General features: G+C 37.7%; 2 protein-coding genes across 3 annotated transcripts in view; one reads left to right on the top strand and one right to left on the bottom strand.

Moving 5' to 3' along the window:
* The window catches only part of LOC306865083 (uncharacterized protein), a 36107-nt gene extending 26044 nt beyond the window's left edge, over positions 1-10063 (bottom strand). Inside the window, exon 1 of the mRNA XM_079409450.1 lies at positions 9531-10063. The gene's annotated coding sequence lies outside the window, so the exon portion shown is untranslated. The remainder of the gene's footprint in view (positions 1-9530) is intronic.
* Positions 10064-15860: 5797 nt separating this feature from the next.
* LOC306865082 (chorion-specific transcription factor GCMb-like) lies at positions 15861-22871 on the top strand. Of its 2 annotated transcripts, XM_079409449.1 has the most exons (6): positions 15861-16343; positions 16464-16543; positions 16784-17036; positions 17650-17762; positions 18158-18283; positions 20519-22863. In XM_079409449.1, exons 2-6 carry the CDS (start codon positions 16502-16504, stop codon positions 21422-21424), a joined length of 1440 nt encoding a protein of 479 aa, XP_079265575.1. In that variant the 5' UTR covers positions 15861-16343; positions 16464-16501; the 3' UTR covers positions 21425-22863. The 2 variants fall into 2 exon arrangements, with proteins under 2 accessions (XP_079265575.1, XP_079265574.1); XM_079409448.1 differs by having other exon boundaries at positions 15870-16543; positions 20519-22871.
* Positions 22872-25242: the final 2371 nt, after the last annotated feature.

The raw sequence follows: 25242 nt of genomic DNA, 5'->3' as shown, positions 1-25242 counted from the left end.
AAAAGCTGCTAATTTGTAATACTTATTCTGGAAACGTGCCACGTCGGATTGCTTTAAATGTGTCTCTTGAATTAGGGCACAGGAAATAGATTTACGATGTAAATATTCTAACACACGAGTTCGTTTAACAGCAGAATTTAACCCATTCACATTTAGTGATAAAATATTTAGAGTATGCATTGAATATATAGCGTGTAAACGTTGACGTGTATTTTTGATACCAAACCTCCTAGATGAAAAATCCCTTTAGCAATAAGGTAAAATAAATTAAAGTATAAATGTCTGTTGTAAAAAGTAAAAACCACATAAAAACATGAACAACCGACAACCTTAAACAAGGAACAACTCAGACCGCACATTACCGAGAACATAGGTCTGACTGAGCAACAAAAAATAGTGATGGTTCGTGACCGATCCACTCCAACGCAGGACATGTCTCCCAAAAAGCTCGTACTGCCAGAAAAAAAATATTTTAAATTAAACCAACTCTCCATTAGTCCCCTCCAAAAAGAAAAAAGGGGTGTCAGTCTTGCCAGCAATGAGATCGTTGTACCGGATATATAGGAAACAATATCTCAGTAGTAGAGTGGAGAGAAGAAAAAAGCAAAAAACCAAGTTTAGTCAGCGTCCATGTCCGTTCTGCCATCATCCGCTCCTGAGCCGCTGGGACCATGTTCATCCCGACCATCAAGCTCCTCCCGCCGGGCTGGAGAAACAGCGGCCGCCGTTCCCCCGCGCAGAGCCGCGGCATACGTCTTCTGCTGGGACAGGGAGCTAATAAAATCCTCCGCTTCCTGAGGGGAATCGAAGCTTTTCTGTTCCCCCTTGTGCCGTAGTTTGATTACGGCCGGATAGATGAGGAAGGGCTGGAGACCATGCGCCGTCATCTTCTTCAAAACCGGACCAAATGCCTTTCTCCTGATCACTGTAGCTGGACTAAAGTCGGGAAAAAATAGCAGTGTGACATTGTTTTGTGCGCATTTCACCGGATAAGCCTTTCGAGCACCCTTCAGGATATCTGATCTGTCATGCCATCTCAGTACACGGAAGATGAGAGTGCGCGGCCGGTCGGAGCCCCTCCCTCCGTCATATACGCGATGTGCCCGGTCGATCTCAATGTCACGGCCCTTCAAGGAAGGAATCCACTTAGAAATATTATCTCTGAGGAAACCAGCCGCGTCGGATCCCTCAGCCCCCTCTGGCAGCCCCACCAGTCGTACGTTGTTCCTCCTGCACCTGTCCTCCATATCCGTCATCTTCTCGGTGAGTCGCTCCAGCTGATTTCTTAAGCCCGTGACTGTCCTCCTATCCTCACGTGCAGCTGCTTGAACAGAATCTACGCGGTCACGTGTCTGCTTCGCCGTGGTAGTTATGGTCTCAAACTCCTCTCTTAGCTCTTTAACAGACTTGTTGGTCGCTTGTATGTCTTCACGCAGTTCGCGTAATGCTGGAATCAGCACAGAGTCCATCGCCTCTCTTACTGCCAAATTCACAACCGAATTCAACGTGTTTTGTTGCTTTTTAAATGCTAGTTCGATGCGGCTAGCAATAGCCTCGTCGAGGTCTTCTCTGGAGATGGCAGAATCTCTGAATTTTTTCTTCATTGGAGATTGCTCAATCTCTCTTTTCCGATCCCCTTTGTCTGCCTTAGCACTCATGACAGGTCCAATGCAGAGTGGTTCAAATTTTACTGACAGGATTATACAAATTATGGCAAAGTGAGCAGAGCGAAAGATTCAAGCCTGCATCGCCGTCGAAGGGTCACGTGATAGAAACAAGTTTTAAGTAAATAAACAGAACATATTGAAAATTTGACTTGTGCAGTATGATTCATTACGTGTGTTTTTGCTACTGCAACTTAATAAAAACAATCTATGAAGATAATAATTGTATGTACTAAATGTGGTTTTCATTACAGATAAAAGAATTAGGATGTTACATATTTGTTTACTTATTTTACTATTTCTCCAGTTAGGTAAGCACATTTTAGTAAGACATTCATACGTGAACACCATGAACAGGCCTACGGATAAGCCCAATTTATTTGCCTTTCTATTATGATTTATACCAGCTTATGAAAGTGATCTGAATGTTGTATTAAGTTGACATCCAGCCAGAGTTGTTGGCAGTAATCACATGCAAGTGAAGATGGATGAACCCAGCAACTAGCCAATTAGTATCAATCAGAATCCATGATGACCACATTATATTAAAAGTCTGTAAGATTGACATTTGATTTATTCCATAACAAAATTATCTAAATAGGTTATGCAGCTTAATACTGTAAAGGGTCTGTATGAAAAAGGTCCAAAATAAACCTATGCTATACGAATTAACAAAAGTGATTGCAGTAAAAATAATTGTAATCTTTTAATAAACATGACTTACGAGATGAAGATGACATGAAAAGTTAATTTAATTAAGTCCGTATATGAGCATTAGTGGGACTGAAGTTGTCAGAATAAACCGGAAATACACGTCGTTGTTGTCATGTGGTGAATTTGGCCAATTGTGAAACAGCTGTGTCGTCATCAGCGCTCCCGCAGTCGCTCTGGAGAAATTGCGCCGGCTGAGTCAACCGGCTGCTCTCGAAACGCTATCGCGGTACTTTGATGCCACACGTGACAGTGACGTGTGGTCGGCGCCGGTTCAAGTCGGACTAAATTTCTAACCGGCATGCACTGCTTCAAGTCAGCCGCCGATCGGTCTGCTAAGTGCTGCATGAAGTCGAACGCACCTAAAGACACCTCAAGGATCACCTGGGGCAGCAATATACACACCTACTCATATGCCAGAAAACTATAAATGTTCAACAAGTGGCCCTTTAAGATTATTCCTCGTCATTTAGCATCCAAAATGTGCTCTAAAGTGTCCAGTACTAGTTCTTGAGGGAAAGATTAAAAGGCAGCAAATTGTGACACCTGCTTTGGCACAGTATAAAAATTGGGTATTTTGAAAAGAACACTTCTGAATTAACAAATACATGTTTAAAATGAAACAAAGCAGTACAATTCTAGAGAACAGACTGTCCATTGGCACATTACCAGCAAGGGAGTTTTTTGGGCTTTTTTTGAGAAATTTGGGCCCCTTCCAGATCAATGTTGTTTTGTTTTTTCCTTATGAAACTGAAAATAATAATTTTGTATTTAACACTTATATTTCAAGTAACAATGGTTTAAAATCTTAAAATAGTTTAACTATATACACATACATTTCATACAGGTGCATCTCAAATTAGAATGTCGTGAAAGTTTTTTCCTTGCAATGAATCTAAAATATATGAAAGTTTCACTTTTTGAAATAACTTGCAAGGAAAACAGTTCAAACATTTTGCTGCTTTAATTTTGATGATTTTGATGCTTACAGCTCTTGAAAGTCAAAAATCAGCATCTCAAAATATTAGAATATTTACATTTGAGTTTCAATAAATGACCATCCCTACAGTATAAATTCCGGTTATCTTTTGTTCTTTGAAACCACAATAATGGGGAAGACTGCTGACTTGGCAATGATCCAGAAGACGAACATTGACGCCCTCCACTAAGAGGGTAAGTCACAGAGGGTCATTACTGACGGGTGTGGCTGTTCACAGAGTGCTGTATCAAAGCATATTAAAATGCAAAGTTGACTGGAAGGAACAAATTGGTTAGGAAAAGGTGCACAAGCAACAGGGATGACTGCAAGCTTGAGAATACTGTCAAGCAAAGCAGATTCAAACACTTGTGAGAGCTTCACAAGGATTGGACTGAAGCTGGAGTCAGTCCATCAAGAGTCACCACGCTCAGACGTCTTCAGGAAAAGGGCTACCAAGCCACTTCTGAACCAGAGACAATGTCAGAAGAGTCTTACCTGGGCTATGGAGAAAAAGAACTGGACTGTTGCTCAGTGGTCCAAAGTCCTCTTTTCAGATGAAAGTAAATTTTCCATTTCATTTGGAAATCAAGGTCCCAGAGTCTGGAGAAAGAGTGGAGAGGCACACAATCCTTGTTGCTTGAAGTCCAGTGTGAGGTTTCCACAGTCAGTGATGATTTGGGGTGCCATGTCATCTGCTGGTGTTGGTCCACTGTGTTTTCTGAAGTCCACAGTCAACGCAGCCATTTACCAGGAAATTTTAGAGCACTTCATGCTTCCTTCATGGCAGTCGTGGCCTAATGGATAGAGAGTTGGACTTGTAACCTGAAGGTTGTGTGTTACAGTCTCAGGTCCGGCAGGGATGGTAGGTGGGGGAGTGAATAACCAACACTCTCTCCACCCTCAATACCATGACCGAGGTGAGACCCTTGAGCAAGGCACCGAACCCCCAACTGCGGCCCGGTCGCCGCAGCATTGGCTGCCCACTGCTCCGGGTGTATGTTCACTACTGTGTGTACACTTGGATGGGTTAAATGCAGAGCACAAATTCCGAGTATGGGTCACCATATTTGGCCACACACCACTTCCCTTTCCTTTCCTTCTACTGACAAGCTTTATGGAGATGCTGATTTCATTTTCCAGCAAGACTTGGCACCTGCCCACACTGCCAAAGGTACCAAAAGCTGGTTCAGTGAACATGATGTTACTGTGCTTGATTGGCCAACAAACTCACCTGACCTGAACCCCATAGAGAATCTATGGGGTATTGTCAAGAGGAAGATGACAGACACCAGACCCAACAACGCAGATGACCTGAAGGCCGCTATCAAAGCAACCTGGGCTTCCATACCACCTCAGCAGTGCCACAAACTGATCTACTCCATGCCATGCTGAATTGAGGCAGTAATTAAAGCAAAAGTAATTAGGGCAGTAATTAAACCAAGTATTGAGTACATACACCGTAAATGAAAATACTTTCCAGAAGGCCAACAATTCACTAAAATTTTTTTTTATTTGTCTTATGAAGTATTCTAATTTGTTGAGATAGTGAATCGATGTGATGATTTAGGCTCACATTTAACAAAAACCCAATTAAAAGAACCAAAGACAAAATCAACTCAACGCACACAGACTGAAGTAGTTTAAGTTTCACAATTGGAGTTGAATTACTGAAATAAATGAACTTTTCCACGGCATTCTAATTTATTGAGATGCACCTGTACACACACGAGTTATTGTTTCTGACCCATGTTACTTTGTATTCTAATAAGCTTATCACAAAAATTTTAGATGCCAGTTAAATTGTACAGTTCTCAATTCAAATTCCACTGCAAAAACTACTAGTATAACAAAGTTAGGGACATTGGTCCGTGTAACGGTTTGCAGTTCTTTGTTCAATTTGCAGCATCAAAATTAACCAGATAAAATTTGGCTTCAAATTTTCATTTTTCGTTTTTTTCAAATACCTCACAAACGAATAATTGTCTCTCTGTTTGATTTTCCAGTCTACAATTTTAGGTTGTGGCATCCGAGTAAGATTTTTGAACAAACATAAAACATGACTCGTTATTCTGATTTTCCATTTTTTTGTGTTTTGCGCTCGCGGTTGGTCCGTACCATTACTGCCGGGGGACGGAATGGGGGATTACTTTAAGCCTGCAGCGGACCAAGAGCGCTGCCGCTCGGAGTGGTGAAGCCAGTAAAACGTGTAATAATAAATTATTATAAAGCAATAAATTATAAAGCGCTGCCGCTCGCATTACTTTAAGCCTGCAGCGGACCAAGAGCGCTGCCGCTTTATGTATAGGCAGGGTGCGATTTGCCCGGGGGGACCTTTAATGCTTTAATGTCCCGTTTAAATCAAATGATTCGGGATACGTGCTTTAATGTCCCGTTTGAATCAAACGATTCAGGATACGTGCTTTAATGTCCCGTTTAAATCAAATTGTTCGCAATACGCACTTTAAAGTCCCGTTTTGAATCAAATAATTCGCAATACGGGCTTTAAAGTCCCGTTTAAACAACTGATTCGCGATCCGATTGAAGCGCTTCGAAACAGTGGTCTGATTGGGAGTTTCAAAAAGCTCCCTTGATACTTTGCTGTTTGCTCGCTTTATCAATTTATTCGTTGTTTGAAATAATCATTACAATTAATAGGCCTAACTTACAATATTTTTATTAAATTGTGATCACGTTAGACAGTTTCAGTCGTTTTAAAAACATTTCATGACGTGACACTCATTACCTGGTATAGGTACTTGCCTAAAAAGACTGGTATCTAATGTGCGTTGTTAAACGATTACACTAACAGTTTGGTCAACCTCCGCCTATATGGAGAGAGAATATATATATATATAGGCTATATTTTGTGTGTGTGTGTTCGGGTTTTTCTATCCCGATGGGGACTGCAACTTTAATGAGCACTGACTCATGGGTCTCCATAGGAACCTAAATTAGGTCCCCATGGGGAAACAAGTTTATACAGAATGATGTTTTATTTATTTAATTCATATTTTTGTTAAACCAAAAAAAATGCACAAAGTTGTTTTATGTTTATAGGGGTATGTTTAAGGTAAGGGGACATAACATACAGCCATGAAGAACAACAGGAATATGCGTATATTCCAAATTTAAGAAATGCCGTCTAATCCAGGCCACAGACGTTCAGAGTTTAGTTACATTCCTGCTCCAACACACTGTAGTTTTCAAATAATATTCTGATTCTAAATCAGGTGATATTTAAAAGTGTTATTTGTTTCTGTGCTGCATCTTTAGAGCAAGTGCTAAGCCCTTTTAGTCCATCCATCCACCAAATCTCATGCCTTCACATGCCTTATAAATGACAGCTGTGCTCACATTTGTTCCCCTTTTATTTGTTAAACCATTAGAGGACTGTGATCTCTACTTCTTATCCAATATTTTGTGTGTGTAATTACCAATGCAAGTGCCTTATGTTCTATAAATCGTGGAAGTCGTAGCCTAATGGTTAGAGATTCGGACTCGTAATCCAAAGGTTGTGGGTTCGAGTCTCGGGCCAGCAGGGATTGTAGGTGGGGAGAGTGAATGCTCTCTCAGAATTTATTTGCTCTAAAGATGCAGCACAGAAACAAATAACACTTTTAAATATCACTGCCTCTTATTAAAGCGGCACCGCTGCCGACCCAGAGCGCTGCCACTTTAATAAGTTGCAATAAGTTATTGGCTACTGTGACTGTTAACTGTGACTTTACAGATTTTCTGTACGATGTGTGAGTGGAGTGCGCTTGATGATTACGAAAGTATAATCCGCAGGTTAGTAGAGGAACTGCAGCTGTTACAACTCATTCATCTTTTGGCCTTCTTGTATGATGTGTGTCCACGCCCAGTCGTTGACAATGACGCAGATTCCGTAGCTTCTTCTGTCAAGAGCGCGCACCGCCACCTACTGTTCCAAGTGCAAATGCCTCTCCTGACATTTCTTCAGATCTTTTTTCTGATCTACTGGACTGCTTGTGCAATATTAACTTTTTTTTCTTTCTCATTAACCCTTTTCTTTCATATATCGTTCTGGTATTAAACACACCAGATAAGCAGGTGGGATTACTAGAAACTATATTGGTGCTGGTTGGAGCTAGAGCACCTCTGTTTTAAATCTTTTGCTAACTCATCTGCAGCTTCTTTTCTAGAAATCCCTTCATGTGCTGGTACCCAGTAGAATCTGGCTGTCCTTTAAAGGCATACCTATTTCTTTAATCAGATCTTTTCTGAGTGATTTCCAAGGATTGTTGTTAATTATGATGCTGAAGCAGAACATATCACTACTATGTCATGCTTTGTTTAATCTACCGGTATGTTAATCTATGTTTATTCTTGGTCACAGTGTTTATCTTAAACCCTAGTTAAACACACCTGAAAAGAACAGAGACAGTGCTCAGCTAGATCTTCAAATATAAATTAAAATGTATAACATGAGCATACATAAAAATGAGAAGTGCATTTATAGAACATGAGGCACTTGCATTGGTAATTACACACACAAAATATTGGATAAGAAGTAGAGATCACAGTCCTCTAATGGTTTAACAAATAAAAGGGGAACAAATGTGAGCACAGCTGTCATTTATAAGGCATGTGAAGGCATGAGATTTGGTGGATGGATGGACTAAAAGGGCTTAGCACTTGCTCTAAAGATGCAGCACAGAAACAAAGAACACTTTTAAATATCACCTGATTTAGCTAGGAATCAGAATATTATTTGAAAACTACAGTGTGTTGGAGCAGGAATGTAACTAATCTCTGAACGTCTGTGGCCTGGATTAGACAGCATTTCTTAAATTTCTTAAATATTCCTGTTGTTCTTCATGGCTGTATATTATGTCCCCTTACCTTAAACATTCCCCTATAAACAAACAACTTTATGCATTTTTTTTGGTTTAACAAAAATATGAATAAAATAAATAAAACATCATTCTGTATAAACTTGTTTCCCCATGGGGACCTAATTTAGGTTCCTACGGAGACCCATGAGTCAGTGCTCATTCAAGTTGCAGTCCCCATCGGGATAGAAAAACCCGAACACACACACACAAAATATAGCCTATATATTCTCTTTCCATATAGGCGGAGGTTGACCAAACTGTTAGTGTAATCGTTTAACAACGCACATTAGATACCAGTCTTTTTAGGCAAGTATACCAGGTAATGAGTGTCACGTCATGAAATGTTTTTAAAACGACTGAAACTGTCTAACGTGATCACAATTTAATAAAAATATTGTAAGTTAGGCCTATTAATTGTAATGATTATTTCAAACAACGAATAAATTGATAAAGCGAGCAAACAACAAAGTAGCCTATCAAGGGAGCTTTTTGAAACTCCGAATCAGACCACTGTTTCGAAGCGCTTCAATCAGATCGCGAATCAGTTGTTTAAACGGGACTTTAAAGCCGGTATTGCGAATTATTTGATTCAAAACGGGACATTAAAGCAGGTCGAATCATTTGATTTAAACGGGACATTAAAGCACGTATCCTGAATCATTTGATTTAAACGGGACATTAAAGCATTAAAGGTCCCCCCCCCCGGCAAATCGCACCCTGCCTATACATAAAGCGGCAGCGCTCTGGGTCCGCTGCAGGCTTAAAGTAATCCCCCATTCCGTCCCCCGGCAGTAATGGTACGGACCAACCGCGAGCGCAAAACACAAACAAATGGAAAATCAGAATAACGATCATGTTTTATGTTTGTTCAAAAATCTTATTCGGATGCCACAACCTAAACTTGTAGACTGGAAAATCAAACAGAGAGACAATTATTCGTTTGTGAGGTATTTGAAAAAAACGAAAAATGAACATTTGAAGCCACATTTTATCTGGTTAATTTTGATGCTGCAAATTGAACAAAGAACTGCAAACCGTTACACGGACCAATACACGGATTCCATAGCCTAACGCTAGCACTCACACAAAAAAACGTTCTGTATTTTTATATTAAAAAAAAGATAATTTTGTAAGATTTATGAACTTGTTTTTCCATGTATACCAAAACAAATGTCCCAATTAAGGTAAAATAAATAAAAATTACTATTTTTGTTGGGACATTTGATCCCCATAATGTAGGGAATGCCAAGAACACACACACACACACACACACACACACACACACACAGACGGACAAACAGACAGACACACAAAGCATACCTCCGAATCTGAATGATCCTTAAATTGAAAGATGTCTTGGCCTGGGGTTCCTTTGACTCTTAACTCACCAAAGAAAGAAGCATAAAACCACTTTTTTTTTTTTCCTATCAGAAGAGTATTTGTACAGCAATTAATAGTCTTACTTTGATCTTGAATATCTGCTTGGTCCACTCAAAGGGGAACGCTGAAAAATGACTGGAAATTGGTGAAACTGGGTGCCCACACAACCTCTTTAATTTGCTATCTGGATTATAGTTACCTGATGGATGACTTTAGTTTCCGCAACAGATGGACTACAAAAGAAAAAAATAAAATGTCCATGAGAGAATCAGATACCAATCGGTTTTATCAAATGAAATGCAGAAATCAAGATGCCTGCTGCTCTCTCAGAAATTTTACACAGTTAGGCAAACATGCCTGGTAAAAGTCTGTGGAACTGATGTTTGTTCATGCTGGATTGCTGTATAAGAAGACATTTCATATTGATAAATCTGGAACAACTATAAATGAACTTCAACAAAACATATCTGTTAGAGAGTGTAAGGTGCGTGCCTTCGATCTTGGTCAAGCAATCCCCTGATTGCAGAGCTTAGTAATAAAAGGGACATGTAATTTATAGCCACTGGTATGTATGTGATATTTAAATATGACCATGATTCTTTAAAAACTGGGAAACAGTACATGCCAACACCTTTGAAACTGAGGAAGATTGTAGTTTATCTGGAAACACTTTTGTCATGGCTGTTTGGATGTTGTGCTCCGCACTAAAGATGATTTTGACAATTTTGCCAGTGATCTCTCCATGAGAGAGTGGGGTACTCATGTGAACTTCCAATATCTTCTGATCATCACGCTCTAAAGCAATAAGACAAAATAGACATTTTAAGAAATATGATTAATGAACTGAGATTTAAAAGCAATTCCAAATCACATTTAATCTACTTCAGATTTGTATTTCGTTTTAATACTAATAAGGAAAGACATGAAAAACATTTTATTATGAACTGAAGAAATGCTTGTGGTCAGGTCCATTTGTGGTTTATCCCACCTTGAATATCATACATGCTGACAACATCTTTAGGCAGGTGAATCAACTCCCACAGTGTGTTCTACCACAAATGGAAGCTAAGTTTACACTACTAACTGTAATGAATAAAATAAAATAAAAAACGTGTACATTAAAACAAATTTTGGACACACCTTTGGGTCATTAACAAAGAAACTAATGGTTGATGTTCCAATGTTGAAATCCATCCAAAATTCCTTTAGAAACTCATTTTCAGGCTTGAACAGCTAAAAAGAATCAAACACTTGTTGGTGGGAGAAATGTCAGTGTACAAGTAACTTATTGGGAATATTATATATATCCTGCTTACCTCAGTTGAATCAAGAAATGCCCGGATACAAGGGAATCAAGGGAATGAGAAGATTCTAGGGCAGAGAGCTCATGCAAACATATCAAAACTTTACAAACATATCAAAACTTTACAGACAACGCTGACTGGATAATGCCTACATTGTAAAAAAATAAGTCAAATATACCTTCTTGAGTTGCCAAAATAACTGTTGAGTTCATTCAGAAATGTCCCACAGTCCTTTAATAAATAAATAAATATATATATGAATATAAAATATACCCCAATACCTGGAAAATACTGTTTAAAACCAAAACACGCTTGGTGATTCTAGTACCTTGAGCAGCGAAAAATAAATGCCTAAACATACCGTTTCAAAATCTGTGTCACGAATAGAAGTAAAGGCTGAAGCAAAGCTTATGAAACGGAACCATTTGCCAGCAAAGTCTTCTCTTAGTTTTCTCGGTGTCATCCTGCAGAGTGCTTCAGAAATGGCCTCCTGCATTTCATAACCTGGTGACGGCAACAAATATTACAAAATGAACATTGTATCAAACACAAAGTCCCTATTCTTTTGAAAAAATTGATAGCTTACCACCAATGTCTGTCTCGCCCTTTCCTAATGGAAACTCGGTCTGATAGTGTTGTACAGAAATCTGTTGTCCACTAGAGCGCAGCCTTGCTTGCAATGGGATGGGAGCGTCGCTCATTTGAAGTGTAAATGCGTGTGTAACCGCTGTACTCTGTAATGGCAATTAGGCTAATGTATGCTGAATGGTAGCTTGCAAGAGCCCGACATGGTCATCTGACTGGCAGAGTTTCTTCCTTGGCTGCTGTCCAACAGCGTTTATGGTTCTGATGGCCTGTGTACAAATGATGTCAAATTATTTCACAGGGTAAATGTTTGACAGATATTGTTTTATTTATTTATTATTTGCATTTTTAACGGTTTCATGACAATTAGCCTACCTCTAGACGCAGACAGAAAGGCACTTCATAGTCCAAAACAACGGCCCCAAACCGCAGCAAAAATATATCCAGGATCTTATTGCTGCCTTCAAACCATATCGAATTATTATTATTATTATTATTATTATTATTATTAAACTATAAAAAACAATACAAATCTTTGAATAGGTCACCTGCAATGGTGAGCTGACACAGACACTGTATTAAAAAAAAAAGAAAAAAAGGGGGTCTTTAAAATTAGTCTATAACCTGGATGACTGACAGACAGACAGACAAAAAGTTCTCTGTAGCGAAAATGTACTACAGAAAAATGCATTACCATGGCAACCTCGTAGAACACTTCGACGAGATTCACGGCGTCCCTGGGTGGTTTGTGTTGTTCTTTGAGATGGTCTGACGAAATCTCAAACCAATTCAACATTTAAAAAACGAGCAGATTATAAATTGTCATACTGACCAGCAACTTAGAGGTTTAGGTAAATATGCTTATCTTCACAACCAAGCCGTGATGAACGAGTTTCTGCAATGCTGTCTTCATCTTTAATAATTAGATGTTCCATTGCCCGTAATATTAAGGCAACGTTCTTATGTTCGTTACTGTACAAGTAAGAGAAGCACTGGATGAATGTCTAGAATACTAAAAACAACAAACTCAATTGGGTCCACCGTGCTTCGATTTCAAGTAAAATTATAGTGCAAGGACCCTAAGGCTAATACACAGTAAATAAATCAAAGTGATTTATTATTCCGTATAACCCTATCTTTGATATAAATCGACAGTGACATAATAAACCTCCAGAAGAACTCACACTCATGATGCACAGACAGGCGAACTCCTCATCAGATTGCAGACTGTCTAATTAAACACACGTGGCTTTTAATTAGACTCTATATCCGCTTTTTTCACGCCCATGACCCTTTGCGAAGTGACTTCCGCTAACCTGTAAACAATCGGGGAAAGTTATGGCCTGCGTCCCTATGTGTATACCATCCACCCTATCTGCCCTAAATAGTATTGAAAATTATTACTATCACATAGAATTTAGGATGGATAGTATGCACATTGGGATGCAGGGATGCTTTATGAAGCATTTAAAAAAAACTCAGTAGCTATCCTACAATGAGCTGACATTACTCACCTTTCGATCATGGAATATTGAAAGAAAATTTAAAAGTGTAAAAGCATTAACAAATTACTACAACAAACCATGCATTAACCCCAAAATATCGTTTATTTCCATCAGTAGCTATTACAGCCGTGTTAAATATCACTGTAGTATAGGCCTATATGTAGCTAACATACACTGCCTTGTAACATAGGCTACGTTGCCCAAAAATTTTTATTGAACATTTCAAAATGATTTCCGTCATTTTGACAGAAACAACACTGCTAATAGGGATTAGAAGTGAAAAGAGGAGACAATTGCTTTTTAAAGTGAAAACAAAACTGGAAAGAAAAGTGAGGATTTGGGGAGAAAATGTAAAGATTCATAATACATTCCAGTGAATTATTCATGCGATAAATCGTAAATTAAATGGTGCTGTATATTTGTTTGTTTGTTTACTTGTTGGTTGGTAAAGAAAAACACAAAGAGGGAAAAATGCAGAGCTCCTACCGTAGACATTCTTATCACTTTGTAGTCTCAGGTAAAGATGGTAAAATTATTTATTAAAACAAGACTCAGAAAGTGAAAATTGGAGTGAGGGGGCAGCCGACATGTCCTAAATAGGATATTAAGTAGCACGTTGCTGGATCTGTGAAAACATCATTATAGTTGATTATAGGTTGTAAGTCGTTTTTTTCATAGAGGTTGCATAAATATACAAATACAAACTACATAAATATTGTAATTTATTTGTTAGCAAATTGTTTAATGTTAGATAGCCTTCCATATTAGTGAATTAAAAAAATAATTGAATTTAAATTAATTGAATATAAAGGAATCTCGGTATAAAGTCAAATAAAATGAAGATGCTTCTAACAACCTGAAACTGTAGAACAGTTCGAAAGATTCAAAGCAAGGTTTATGATGCGTTTGTAAAACAGTTTATCGAAATACAGTGGTATTATTAGAGTTTATATTCACGGATTGTAACATAGTAGCATCAGTGAAGTGTCCTGACCACCCCTTTATGGTCACTGTATGGTACCATAATTAGTCATATTTATGAGCCAAGCCTGCACCAAAAGATAGGCCTACGTAAATTCTCATCATTTGCGCTGTGTATGGACTTGTAGATGTAGCCTAAAACGCCGACTTGGCATCGAGATAAACTACCAGTGAAAAAATACTATTTCTCTACATAGGCTATAAAACACAAATAAATGTGTGTGTGTGTGTGTGTGTGTGTAGGTACGCATGTATTTATCCATTCATTTATGCATGCATGCAACGTTTGCTTTCATGGTTTACAGGCGTCTGTGCCCGGTAATTGACTAAAATGATGTGCTATGAAATTACAGTCTATTCATGAAATGCTTCAGACGATGCTATGAAGGTACATTTTAGGTAGATGTATACACTTTCTTTGTTACGTTTATTTAAAGTACAGGAACATTGCGCACCACAATTTCAGACACCTTCATAAAATCAGAAGTTAATGGTGGCAAAGTAAAAATAAAAAAATAAATAAAGTGAGACTAAAATAATCCTGTCTGAATTCGCATATTACATCTATAAGTTTTATATTTGCCAACTGTACTGCTACTTGTATACACACACACACATTTACATTTAGTTATTTAATAGTCGCTTTTATCCAAATTATATATATATAACACTGATATATATATATATATATATATATATATATATATATATATATATATATATATATATCAGTGACGACAAAAACTAATTTAGTGAATAAAACAGCAATGATAAGTGATCAGTGCATTGTTGCTCTGTTCTTCTTAGAATGACAAAATAGTAATGCAAATCCAAAGGAACAAGGCGACAATACAAAGAAAAGAATGAACAAACGAGAGGCTGCAATAGTTTTATAAAATCAAATAATAGGCCTAATAATAATAATAATAATGACGATAATAATGACAACAACAACAACAATAATAATAATAATAACAATAATAGCAATAATAATATTAATAATAATAATACATTTCAACCACGAATGCGTATCCGGTACTCGCACTTGAGTGATAAGTGTCTTGTTAATATTATAGCGTAGCCTATTTATAAAATAAAAGAGCTTGCCTTCATATGTAGGCCTATGTATGAATGAGTATCATTATCGTCTTAAGAAAAACACATTCTTGTTGGTGAAAAATTAGGACAACTTGTATTTTCTGCAAAAAAAATATTCCAACTAAAAATGTATTTATGCATTTATACTTGCACTGTTAATATATTTTTAGACTGAACAAACACAATGAATAAAAAAAAGCACGGTTTGCTTACATTTGCACCGTGCAAAAAGGTAGGCTACATTTAACTAAATGAAAAACACATTAATACAGTACGCCTATCATTTTGTATATATATGGTATCTTGTATTCTTGTATAGACTGTCATTTTTCAGACGTCAGACACGGTATGTATTTTAAGAGGAGACTCGCTTGCTTTTCAAGATACCAGTTACATTTGTTTAATTATATATTTTGGAATATTTGAAATGAGATTACTTTGAGACTCCAGTTGATAGATAATAGATTACCTAATTACAAGAGTCTTGCAGTCTGTTATGATGATGATGAATGTGATTATTTGAACCATTATGTTACAAACAGGAAAAAAAAAGCAACGCCATTCATTTAAACTTCGCGTCCAGGGTGGATGCATCACCTGAAAATCACTTGCATTTGTCATTTTTTAATCAATGATCATCAGTGATCGCATATAGATGCGTAAAAGGTGCGTGTTTATGAGCTGCGTTGTGTTTGTTGTGTTAACGACCGGTCCGTGTTGTGTCAGCAGTGCGGCTTTTCGTTTACACACAACAACTAATGACCTGCAGTAGATCACATTACCTTACCAACTGGACCAGTCCTGTTCTGTGACCATCAGCCTCGGCTCAGTCCCAGTGAGAGTCGCTCACATAAATTTCGCTGACTACACGTGAAATACCACACCGTCGGGTTCACTTTTAAAAGAGGCTGTAATTTTCCCCTTACTGTAAACGCAAAGATAAAATCTGGAATGTGTAAGGAAAATGTATTTAACACAAACTGTACCATTTCCACCCTGTAGTCAAATATCGAGCTTTCGTTGGTTTTGTTGCTAAAGGATTTGCCGTTAGTGGAGGTGAAATGCAAGGATCATTTAAAGTGAAAGAACTCTGTGTTTGAGGTAGTGTGTGTGTGTGTGTGTAAGTCCAGCCTCCTTCTTTACATATACACAGCAGCGTTTACCTGAGACCATTACCTGTGTGAAGCGCACCTGGACGGACTCACACAAACGTGGATTTTTACAAGAGAAAATAAAGACGCTTTATGGAAGTAAAAATCTAAAAGACGTGACTTAGAGATGTATGAGCCATTTTTTTTTTAATGATCTAGACTCGGAGCAGAATTTTGTCTTCAAGCTGATTTTTAATTCTTATGATTGCTATGATCCGGGGTTGACTCGCATCATGTCCAAATCCTCAGATCAGTTTGACAGCTCAGATTGCGTGTGTTCATTCGGGATGAAGCTGACTTGGGATATAAACGACCCCAAGCTTCCACAGGTAAATATTTAATATTTTTACGCATTTGTAGGGAAAACGGAACATAACATTTCATTTTCTTTTGGTATAGCTACTTTTCATTCTTGTTTCAGTGTTTAATTTGTGCAAAGTAAAGTAGGCTACACAAAACGCATTTTATAGTTTCTATATGTCCGTCCAAATTTTTGAATTGTATTAGATGTCCTCTCGCAAAATAAACATCTGAATATGGTAATAATAATGAAAACATAATTTTTCCAGGACACGAAGCAGTATGATGCGTTCCAGGAGTGGACGGATGGATATGTACGTTATATCTACAGCAGTGAAGATAAGAATGCACAGAGACACCTGAGCGGATGGGCCATGAGGAACACCAACAATCATAACTGTCAGATCCTGAAGAAGTCCTGTCTTGGTGTGGTGGTGTGTTCACGAAACTGCTCTCTCCCAGACGGGTCCAAACTTCAGCTGAGGCCGGCCATCTGTGACAAAGCACGACAGAAACAACAAAGTACGTTCCGGAATTTTTTCTCCTAACAACCAGCATCTACCAAACGAGTTGGTCGTGTTAGAAACAAATCTGATAAGAACGAACAAACATATTTTACACTACAGGCTTGTTGTAGCGCGTACTGTGAAATACCTTTGAAATATATGAATAGCAAGGAATCGCATTCTTATCAAGAATCATTTTATTTTCTGTATATCATTTTCGCATTGGATGGAGTTCATGATGTTGCATTATAGGTTTTTCAGATCAGCGTGTCCATTCTAGATGTCATCCCATACATAGAACGACCCAATTGTTTTCTTTAAAGAACCAGTATATAGTATAATAGATTTTGCAGTGAGAATGCTCAATAGACTGACAGACCCTGGCAGACTCTATTATGTCAGTTTAGCCTGACCCTCTCACTCATGACCTTGACTGTTTGGCTCAGTCAAAACACTTAACCGCTTGTTTGCACTGACTTGTGTTCAGTTGATAAAGTTATAAACATGAGCATTTAATTCAAATATACAAATAAAATTGGTAATTGTTGGCATATCTGAAAAATGCTCAGTAAGAAATATGTATTCATAATAAATAGTTTTAATAATACTGTTTATTTATACGTTTGCAGAAAAGCTTTGTCCAAACTGTAACTCAGCTCTGGAGTTGATTCCGTGCCGAGGTCACAGTGGCTATCCAGTAACCAATTTTTGGAGAGTAGATGGGAAGGCATTTTTTTTCCAGGTGAGTTTAATTGATAACCTTTTGATTTGCAAATGACATTTTAATGTTTTGTTAAATAACCAAAAAATTACATCTTTTTTAACTTATTCAAAAGACCTAGGCGGACTGGAGCCTAAAGTCAAAAATATAATATAATATTACTGAATAAACTTTTATACTTAGAGTACACCAAGTCATTTTTTGAAGAATCAGAGAAGGTAGAAATAAGCATCAGGTATGCATAAGTAAACAACTCCTTTTACAGCTTACTAAGTATTAAATACTTTAGAAAAATCATAAGCTTTAATTGCACAGATTAATGTCACTGTAAACAGTTATGTAAATAGTTATGATTTATGAATATACATTTGAGATTTTCCCCTATTCCCAATTCGCTCTACACTGTCTGTTTTAAGGCTAAAGGAGTACATGACCACCCCAGACCAGAGAGTAAGTCTGAAACAGAGGCAAGAAGGAGTGCAGTGAAGAGAAGGATGTCTTCACCTCACTTTTCACAGAAAAGAAGACTGGTGGAGCCAGAGGTAACACACACATATTCATAAAAACTGTGACACTTAATGTTAATCCCAAAAACACTATATTATTATGTATTATTTAGAAGTATAATTATTATTTACAGTATTATTATGTAGCAATTAGAAAACATTTTTCAGACACACAACTATACCTTCTTTGTAGCCTTTATTTTATTATGCATTAGAAGGGTATTCTTAAGACATTATAACATATTAACCTACTCATCTTGTGGTTACAACTTTAAGAGTATGATGATTTCTAACACACGACGAACACATTATATCCTGTTAAGTGATTTGTATAATGCTTCTATAGTGTTTTATATGTTGCATATATTGACATTGTTTAAGATCTGCACAGTATCTTTCTATATCTTATGAGCGGTTGTTTACTGTAACAGTATATATATATATATATATATAGATATATATATATATATAAAATATATCCCAAAAGCATCCAAAAGGCTTTATAATGTGGCCATAATATTTATAAGCGCTCTTTGTCTGCTTCAGGTAAAGAAACATAAACTAAGTGTCACATTGGTGGTGGTTGAGGAGAGAGAAAGACTGTATTGGAAAGACTGTATCTCGCTTTAGTTTCATACGGATTACATAATCAGGAATATTCGTTTCTGATTTGAATTCGTTCATTTAAAAGTAGACACTTCAAGCTTTTTAAATTCTATTGATTTTAGTCTTATATGTATCTGTGTATTTAAGGGTTCTCTATGAATCAGGAAAATCTGAAAGTGAATGAGCCGGCTCGCGGAGGGTTAAAGCCTCTGCATTCAATTTTGTCTTCAGACAGTAAATTTAGATTTCAAATTCAATATTGATTTTAGAACTGATGGAATTATTTACTGTATGTAACGCAAGTACTTTATAAGTAACTGTAATTAAATTACCTAAACATGAACAGTAATCCCTTACTTTACTTTTTCAGTGGATAAGTAATTAATTACAGTAACGCTTTACTTAGTAACATGTTACACCCAACACTGTAAACCATATACAGCCATATCGCACTGCTACGAGTGAGATATAGCATTTATACAACAGTTCGACGGCAAGGGTGTGTAAATATATAAGAAACAACAATGGTTAAGTTGTTGTTTTAAAAACCCTCTTTTGAGCAGAACGACTTCCTTCCGCCATGGATTAAAATCTCAAATTAACAGTTTGACAGCTGAGCCCAAGCCTCGGTTACTCATTCGAAAACTTCACTTTAGAACTAGTAACGAAGTAATGTTGTGTTGCTTCATTGAACACTTATTGTATTACTGTATTAAAAGCTCACTGTATTATGTAGGGTATTATGAGAGAGAGAGGGACTGAGTGAGTGTGATTACCTGCATCTGATTTATTCTTCAACTCAATCTCATATTCACAATAAAACATTAGTTTGAATGTCCTCAGAGGAAAGCGATATCTTTCATCTGTTAAGGGTGATTTCCGATGACAGCGCTGCTCAGAGCATTTGTTGGCTTCATCTTACAAGCTATTATTGAAAAGTAAAAATAACTTCTTTGTTTACAACTCTGTTTCAGTCTCTTTCAATATAAAAGTCTTTGCTTATAAAAGTTAGCACTTATTCATAGAAAAACAGTCTCTTGTCGCCATCTAATGGCAGAATAATGTAACTAAAATCACCATCATGAACACATACACCATTTCTCAATTGTAAATACTATTTTTAAATACTACTTTTATTTATATAAATAATATATATATTGAATAATAATATTTAATAAACAACAAAAACAGCCATTATAAAAGTTTCTAGGCAATTCAGTCAAAAGCACAAAGGCAGCGCTCTGATATACAGCATTAATGTTACATAAAATATAGCGTGATGAGATTTTGCCTAAAGCCAAAATGATTTGCTCTGGAACAAATAATAGATTAATGAGACCAAAGACTGCCTGTTAGATTTACTCCAAACTAATTATATCTCATGTTTCTCCACTACAGAAATATCAGAGCCTCTGTGGGTTCATGAGCGCTGAATGTCCACTGACGCCCTGGAGCTTACATCTCCGAAACCGTCAAAGCAAATTTTCAAATAGACGTTATCTTTATTAACAAACTGTATAATTGAAGTCTAAACGAGTACATTCTCACCTGAAATCTCTTAAACTACATTCTGTGACACAAAAACAGTATTATTTTTTAAATAATAGTTCTCCATAGGAATGGCTATTTGCAGAAAACTTATCTTCAATTTTCTGTTGTCACTAGCCTGGACGTTACCATGACATGGCCTTTCCAAATATCCACCAGCTCACCATGGAGGGCCCAGAGCGCTTCAGCATCATTGCAGAGTCCAACTTCCCAATACAGACTCAACACTATCCTCCTTTCCAGAACACAGAGCCCTACAAGTTCCCTTATGACACACACACAGCAGCAGCCATGGCGGATGCTCCGAGCTCACTGCAGAAGCCTGCCAACCACCGTCTGTATATGACCCACTCTCCTTGTGGGTATGACTTTGCAGTCCCAGGATACCTTGGCTCAGGGCCTTATCCAACAGCACTGTATAAGGATCCCTCTAGCCCACAAACTGAGACAGAACCCAGTAAGTTGGGGAGCAGTCTGAGTGGCATGCCTCATGGCACGAGTCCGTTAGGAAGCCATGAGCGGAGCTATGCAGAAACTACAGGAAAGCATCATGGCTGGAAGCAAATTCTTAGTAAAGGTGGCTATGGGGATAGAGGAGACTACTCTCAACTGCCAACCAACACCAACCACCACTACTACAACAGTGACTACCCATGTAGGTACACAGGACCTGCCCCTGGCACCCCGGCAGCATTGCAGACTATAATAACCACAACCACAAAAGTGTCCTACCAGCCATGCCCCAAGCCATCTGTTGTCAAATATGGAGAGAATATCTATGATGTGAAAGGCCTGTCTAACTGTAACTCAATCTTGGAAGAGGCCTCTTCCAACTCCTACTCAGACCTGAAGGTTCCAGAGGATTCGGGAGTGATCAAATCTGCCCTCTCATACCAGGACACACTCCCAGCTAAAATTGAGAGGTCTGAAAACTTTGAGGGCTATCGCTACAGCAGTTACAGCTCAAACAGTTACCCTGAACGAATGTCACATCCTTTTAGGTACGATAGCGGGGAATACTGAGGGATTGCAGAAAGACCAAACAGGGTATAGAAAACAAAACAAAGCAAAAAACAAACAAACATTAAAAAACAAAGCAAGTACATAGAAATGTGTTGTTATTTATATTCAGTATTTGAGCTGTTTTAACGTCTTTAGTTTTAAAGTGATTGTAGATAGCTGGTGGATTTTTATGTAAACTTTTGATTCATATTGATTAAACAGTCTGACATCAGTGTTGAGTACATTTCCATATATTCAAATAATGTGTTTAAAGCCATGGTTGGTAATTAGCTGTTGTATTTGAAATAAAATTAAATTAAAAGTGTCAAGGAAGGCAGTAAGGTTTTTATTTTTATTTTTATATTTGATGTTCATTAAAATGGTCTCTCTAACAAAACTGAGGGCATGTACAGTGTGATACTTTTTAGAACAAACATACGTTTATCTACAACAGAAAAAAGACACTAATTATGTTAGTCAAATTTATCTTGTTAAGAGGAAACTCAAAGACTCATAGACAAAAATATCAATATTGTAAAACAGGAAAAGCCTTTTTAGCTTTCACTCACAGATAATGTCTTAAAAATACCAGTGTTTGTTCATATAGGAAGTCTAAAACATGACGTAATAACATCTAATTGTGGGCTTTGTGACTGAAAGCTTTTAAGGCATCTGAGAGAAAGCGAACACACTCTTCATAAGCCATCTGAATCCAGCGAAGAATATTTCACTGTCAGAAAGGGATCAAGGATAATCACAAACAATTAATCGGCTGCTTTGAATGAGAGAGGTGCCCTGACAGGCTACAGACCTCCAACCACTCCTCTTGACAGAGAAAAAGAGATACAATTAAACAGACAGATAAAATATCTGACAGTCCAGCAAAAAGAGAACACAGATATATAAAGGCAAGGAGACTGTTAACAGGTAAAAAGTGCAAGCCAAAGAACCTGTATTACCTGCTGCTGACAGCATCTCTCCTCACAGCCACTTTGTAACAGACAAACACGCAGGAATGAACTAACACACACACTTTTGTCAGTCACCAGTCATGATTTGGTTTGTGAATAATCGTGTGCTTGATTAAGTGTGTGTCTGCTTTTGTGTGTGTGGGGGGGGGGGGGGGGGGGGTCAATTTATTGCATTAGCTAGATGTTGTGATTGTTCTTGACCTGCAGCTAGTTGAAAAATACAAATTTTCATTTCTCATCACCACATTTCTCATCTTGATGATCCTTTTGCAATTCAGGTCAAAGACATGCAAACTGTCAACAACGTTCATTCCTGTTATGCTGTAACCTTTGAACTATGTAACTTTGTAAGTTTTGCAGCATAAAGTAAGGAGTATTTCATTACAAGGATAGGTCAATCAGACTTAATTATGTAAATGTCTCAGATTGTAAATAATGTAAATAATGTCTCAGATTTTTTTTACACAATTTAAGAAAATAAAATTTGAAATGCCGATAAAATGATTTGTAATTTTATTAACAATAATTGTATTAACATTTCTAATATATCTAATATATATATATATATATATATACACAGGGGTTGGACAATGAAACTGAAACACATGGTTTTAGATCACAATCTAATTGGGAACCTAAGGGAACCCCAGAATATGACGTAAGAGGGAACCCACGATGAATAAAATCCCTGTGTTTCGTCATTAAAGACTGTATTTTGTTATGTCATGCCTCCTGCGTTCTCCCTGCTTCCATGTTATGTGACAGGTTCGGTAGTCCTTGGCAGTGACGTGCCCATGTAGCACAAGTACTGGTTCTAGGGAATGCCATGATATTGCAGCCCAAACCATCACTGATCCACCCCCATGCTTCACTCTGGGCATACAACAGTCCGGGTGGTAAGCTTCTTTGGGGCTTTTCCACACCTTAACTCTCCCAGATGTGTAGGGTGATCATATGGGCCATTTTTACGGGACACGTCTTTGCTAGGATTTCTATATTGCCTAAAATATCCAGGTTTTGGCTGTTTACACTGTGCAGGTAGATCGTTGTGTGACATTCATGAGAGCTAGAGAGCAGAGCAGATGGCTCCTTATGCTTTCGAATCGCTCTTGTGCCTACCTTGGTGTCTTTTTTGATTGGTGTGCAGTGACGCTTCAAGTCAAATGAACGAACAAACACGCGCACATATTTGCATCGCTTTGATCATTCTCTGTAGATCTCACATTGTCACGTGCAGCGCCACGATTGGTCGATTATGTACAATACCTGCATGTTATTGGTCAACATACTTTGGATGATTTAGGCAATATTAAAATCCTGGCCAGGACGTGTCCCATATGAACAGCAAATATGGCCAACCTACGGATGTGGGAAAGACAGTGAAGGTGGACTCAAAAGAGAACAATTCATGTTTCACTTTGTCCACAGCCCAAGATTTCCGCTTCTGGCACCATTGAAAACTGACGTTTGGCATTGGGACGAGTGACCAAAGGTTTGGCTATAGCAGCCCGGCCATGTATTTTGACCCTGTGGATCTCCCAAAGAACAGTTTCCGGAGCAGAAACCGGAGAGTTGAGGTGCATATTTAATTAGCTGTGGTTTCATGTTTTTTGGATACAATCCGGGATAGCACCCGGACAGCCCTTTCAGACAGCTTCCTCTTGCACTGACGGTTACTCCTGTTGGATGCGGTTCATCCTTCATTTTGGTATGCTGACATTACCCCGGATACCGTGGCTTTCGATACACCACAAAGACTTGCTGTCCTGGTCACAGATGTGCTATCAGACACACACCAACAATTTGTCCCCTTTTAAACTTGGATATATCTCCTATTATGTTGCATGCATTGCAATATTTTATGTACAGTTGTGCTATTGCTCTGCTAATTCAAACTTCACAGTCTGCTCTTACTGGTGGAATGTGCAATCAGTGAAGACTGGCCACCAGGCAGCGCAAACATAGCCATGAAACCTCCAAAACTATTTTGGCCAGTGTTTCAGTTTCATTGCCCAACCCCTGTATATATATATCTTATTATGAAACTCCTGGAATATTTTTAGTAAACAGATTTTTCTTTAAATAGTAAAAGTTAATTACCTGGGGACATGGCAAAAATGGCAACATTTGCCCAAACCAAAGTAGTGCAATTACATTCAGCCCTATTTAATATCATAAGTATGTTTAGGAAAGAAAAAGTGTTTATTCTCCATAGCCCCACCAAATGGAATTGCATAAATGTCTGCTTTCAGACAGGTTTCTATCTAAACCGTTACACAGTTTCCAGTTCCACAGGAATCAATGTATTATCCTGATTCATTTGATTAATTAGATTATCCTGTTAATGTAGTGGGTGACGGCTTCTACACTGTCATTAACCCCAGTGTGAATAGGGTTGACCATTTTGTCCTCCCACACAACTGTAATATCACATATAAACAATATTTTAATTTCAGAGCATTTCCTTAGGCAACACCACCTAAAAAAAAAATCTATTTTTAAAGCCAAATGAAATATTATGCTTTTTACATGCACTGGTCAATTTGGAGATTTTGGGCTATTTTGCCTCCATAACATGACTAGTGAAAAGAAAAGTAACAATTACAATACGTTTCTATAAAGGCTGTTTCTAATGACTTTTTTTCTCAAGCACTGAGTCAAACATTCCCACTTCAGTAGCACTTACATACACCAGACTTTTCATTTTTTACAGAGAGGTTTGTTCATACGTCAATCCCATTTATTTATATTTCAGTTTGTTCCTAAGAATTTGTTATGGCTGTTACAGCATTTTCTGATTTATGATAAAAAAGTGAAAGGAGATGTCCAAACCCTCCTCTGTGAAAGGAGAAAACACTCTGAGAAACA

This window comes from Barbus barbus, assembly GCF_936440315.1.
Source record: "Barbus barbus genome assembly, chromosome: 46".
NCBI lineage: Eukaryota > Metazoa > Chordata > Actinopteri > Cypriniformes > Cyprinidae > Barbus > Barbus barbus.
This window is presented reverse-complemented; position numbering and strand designations above follow the sequence as displayed.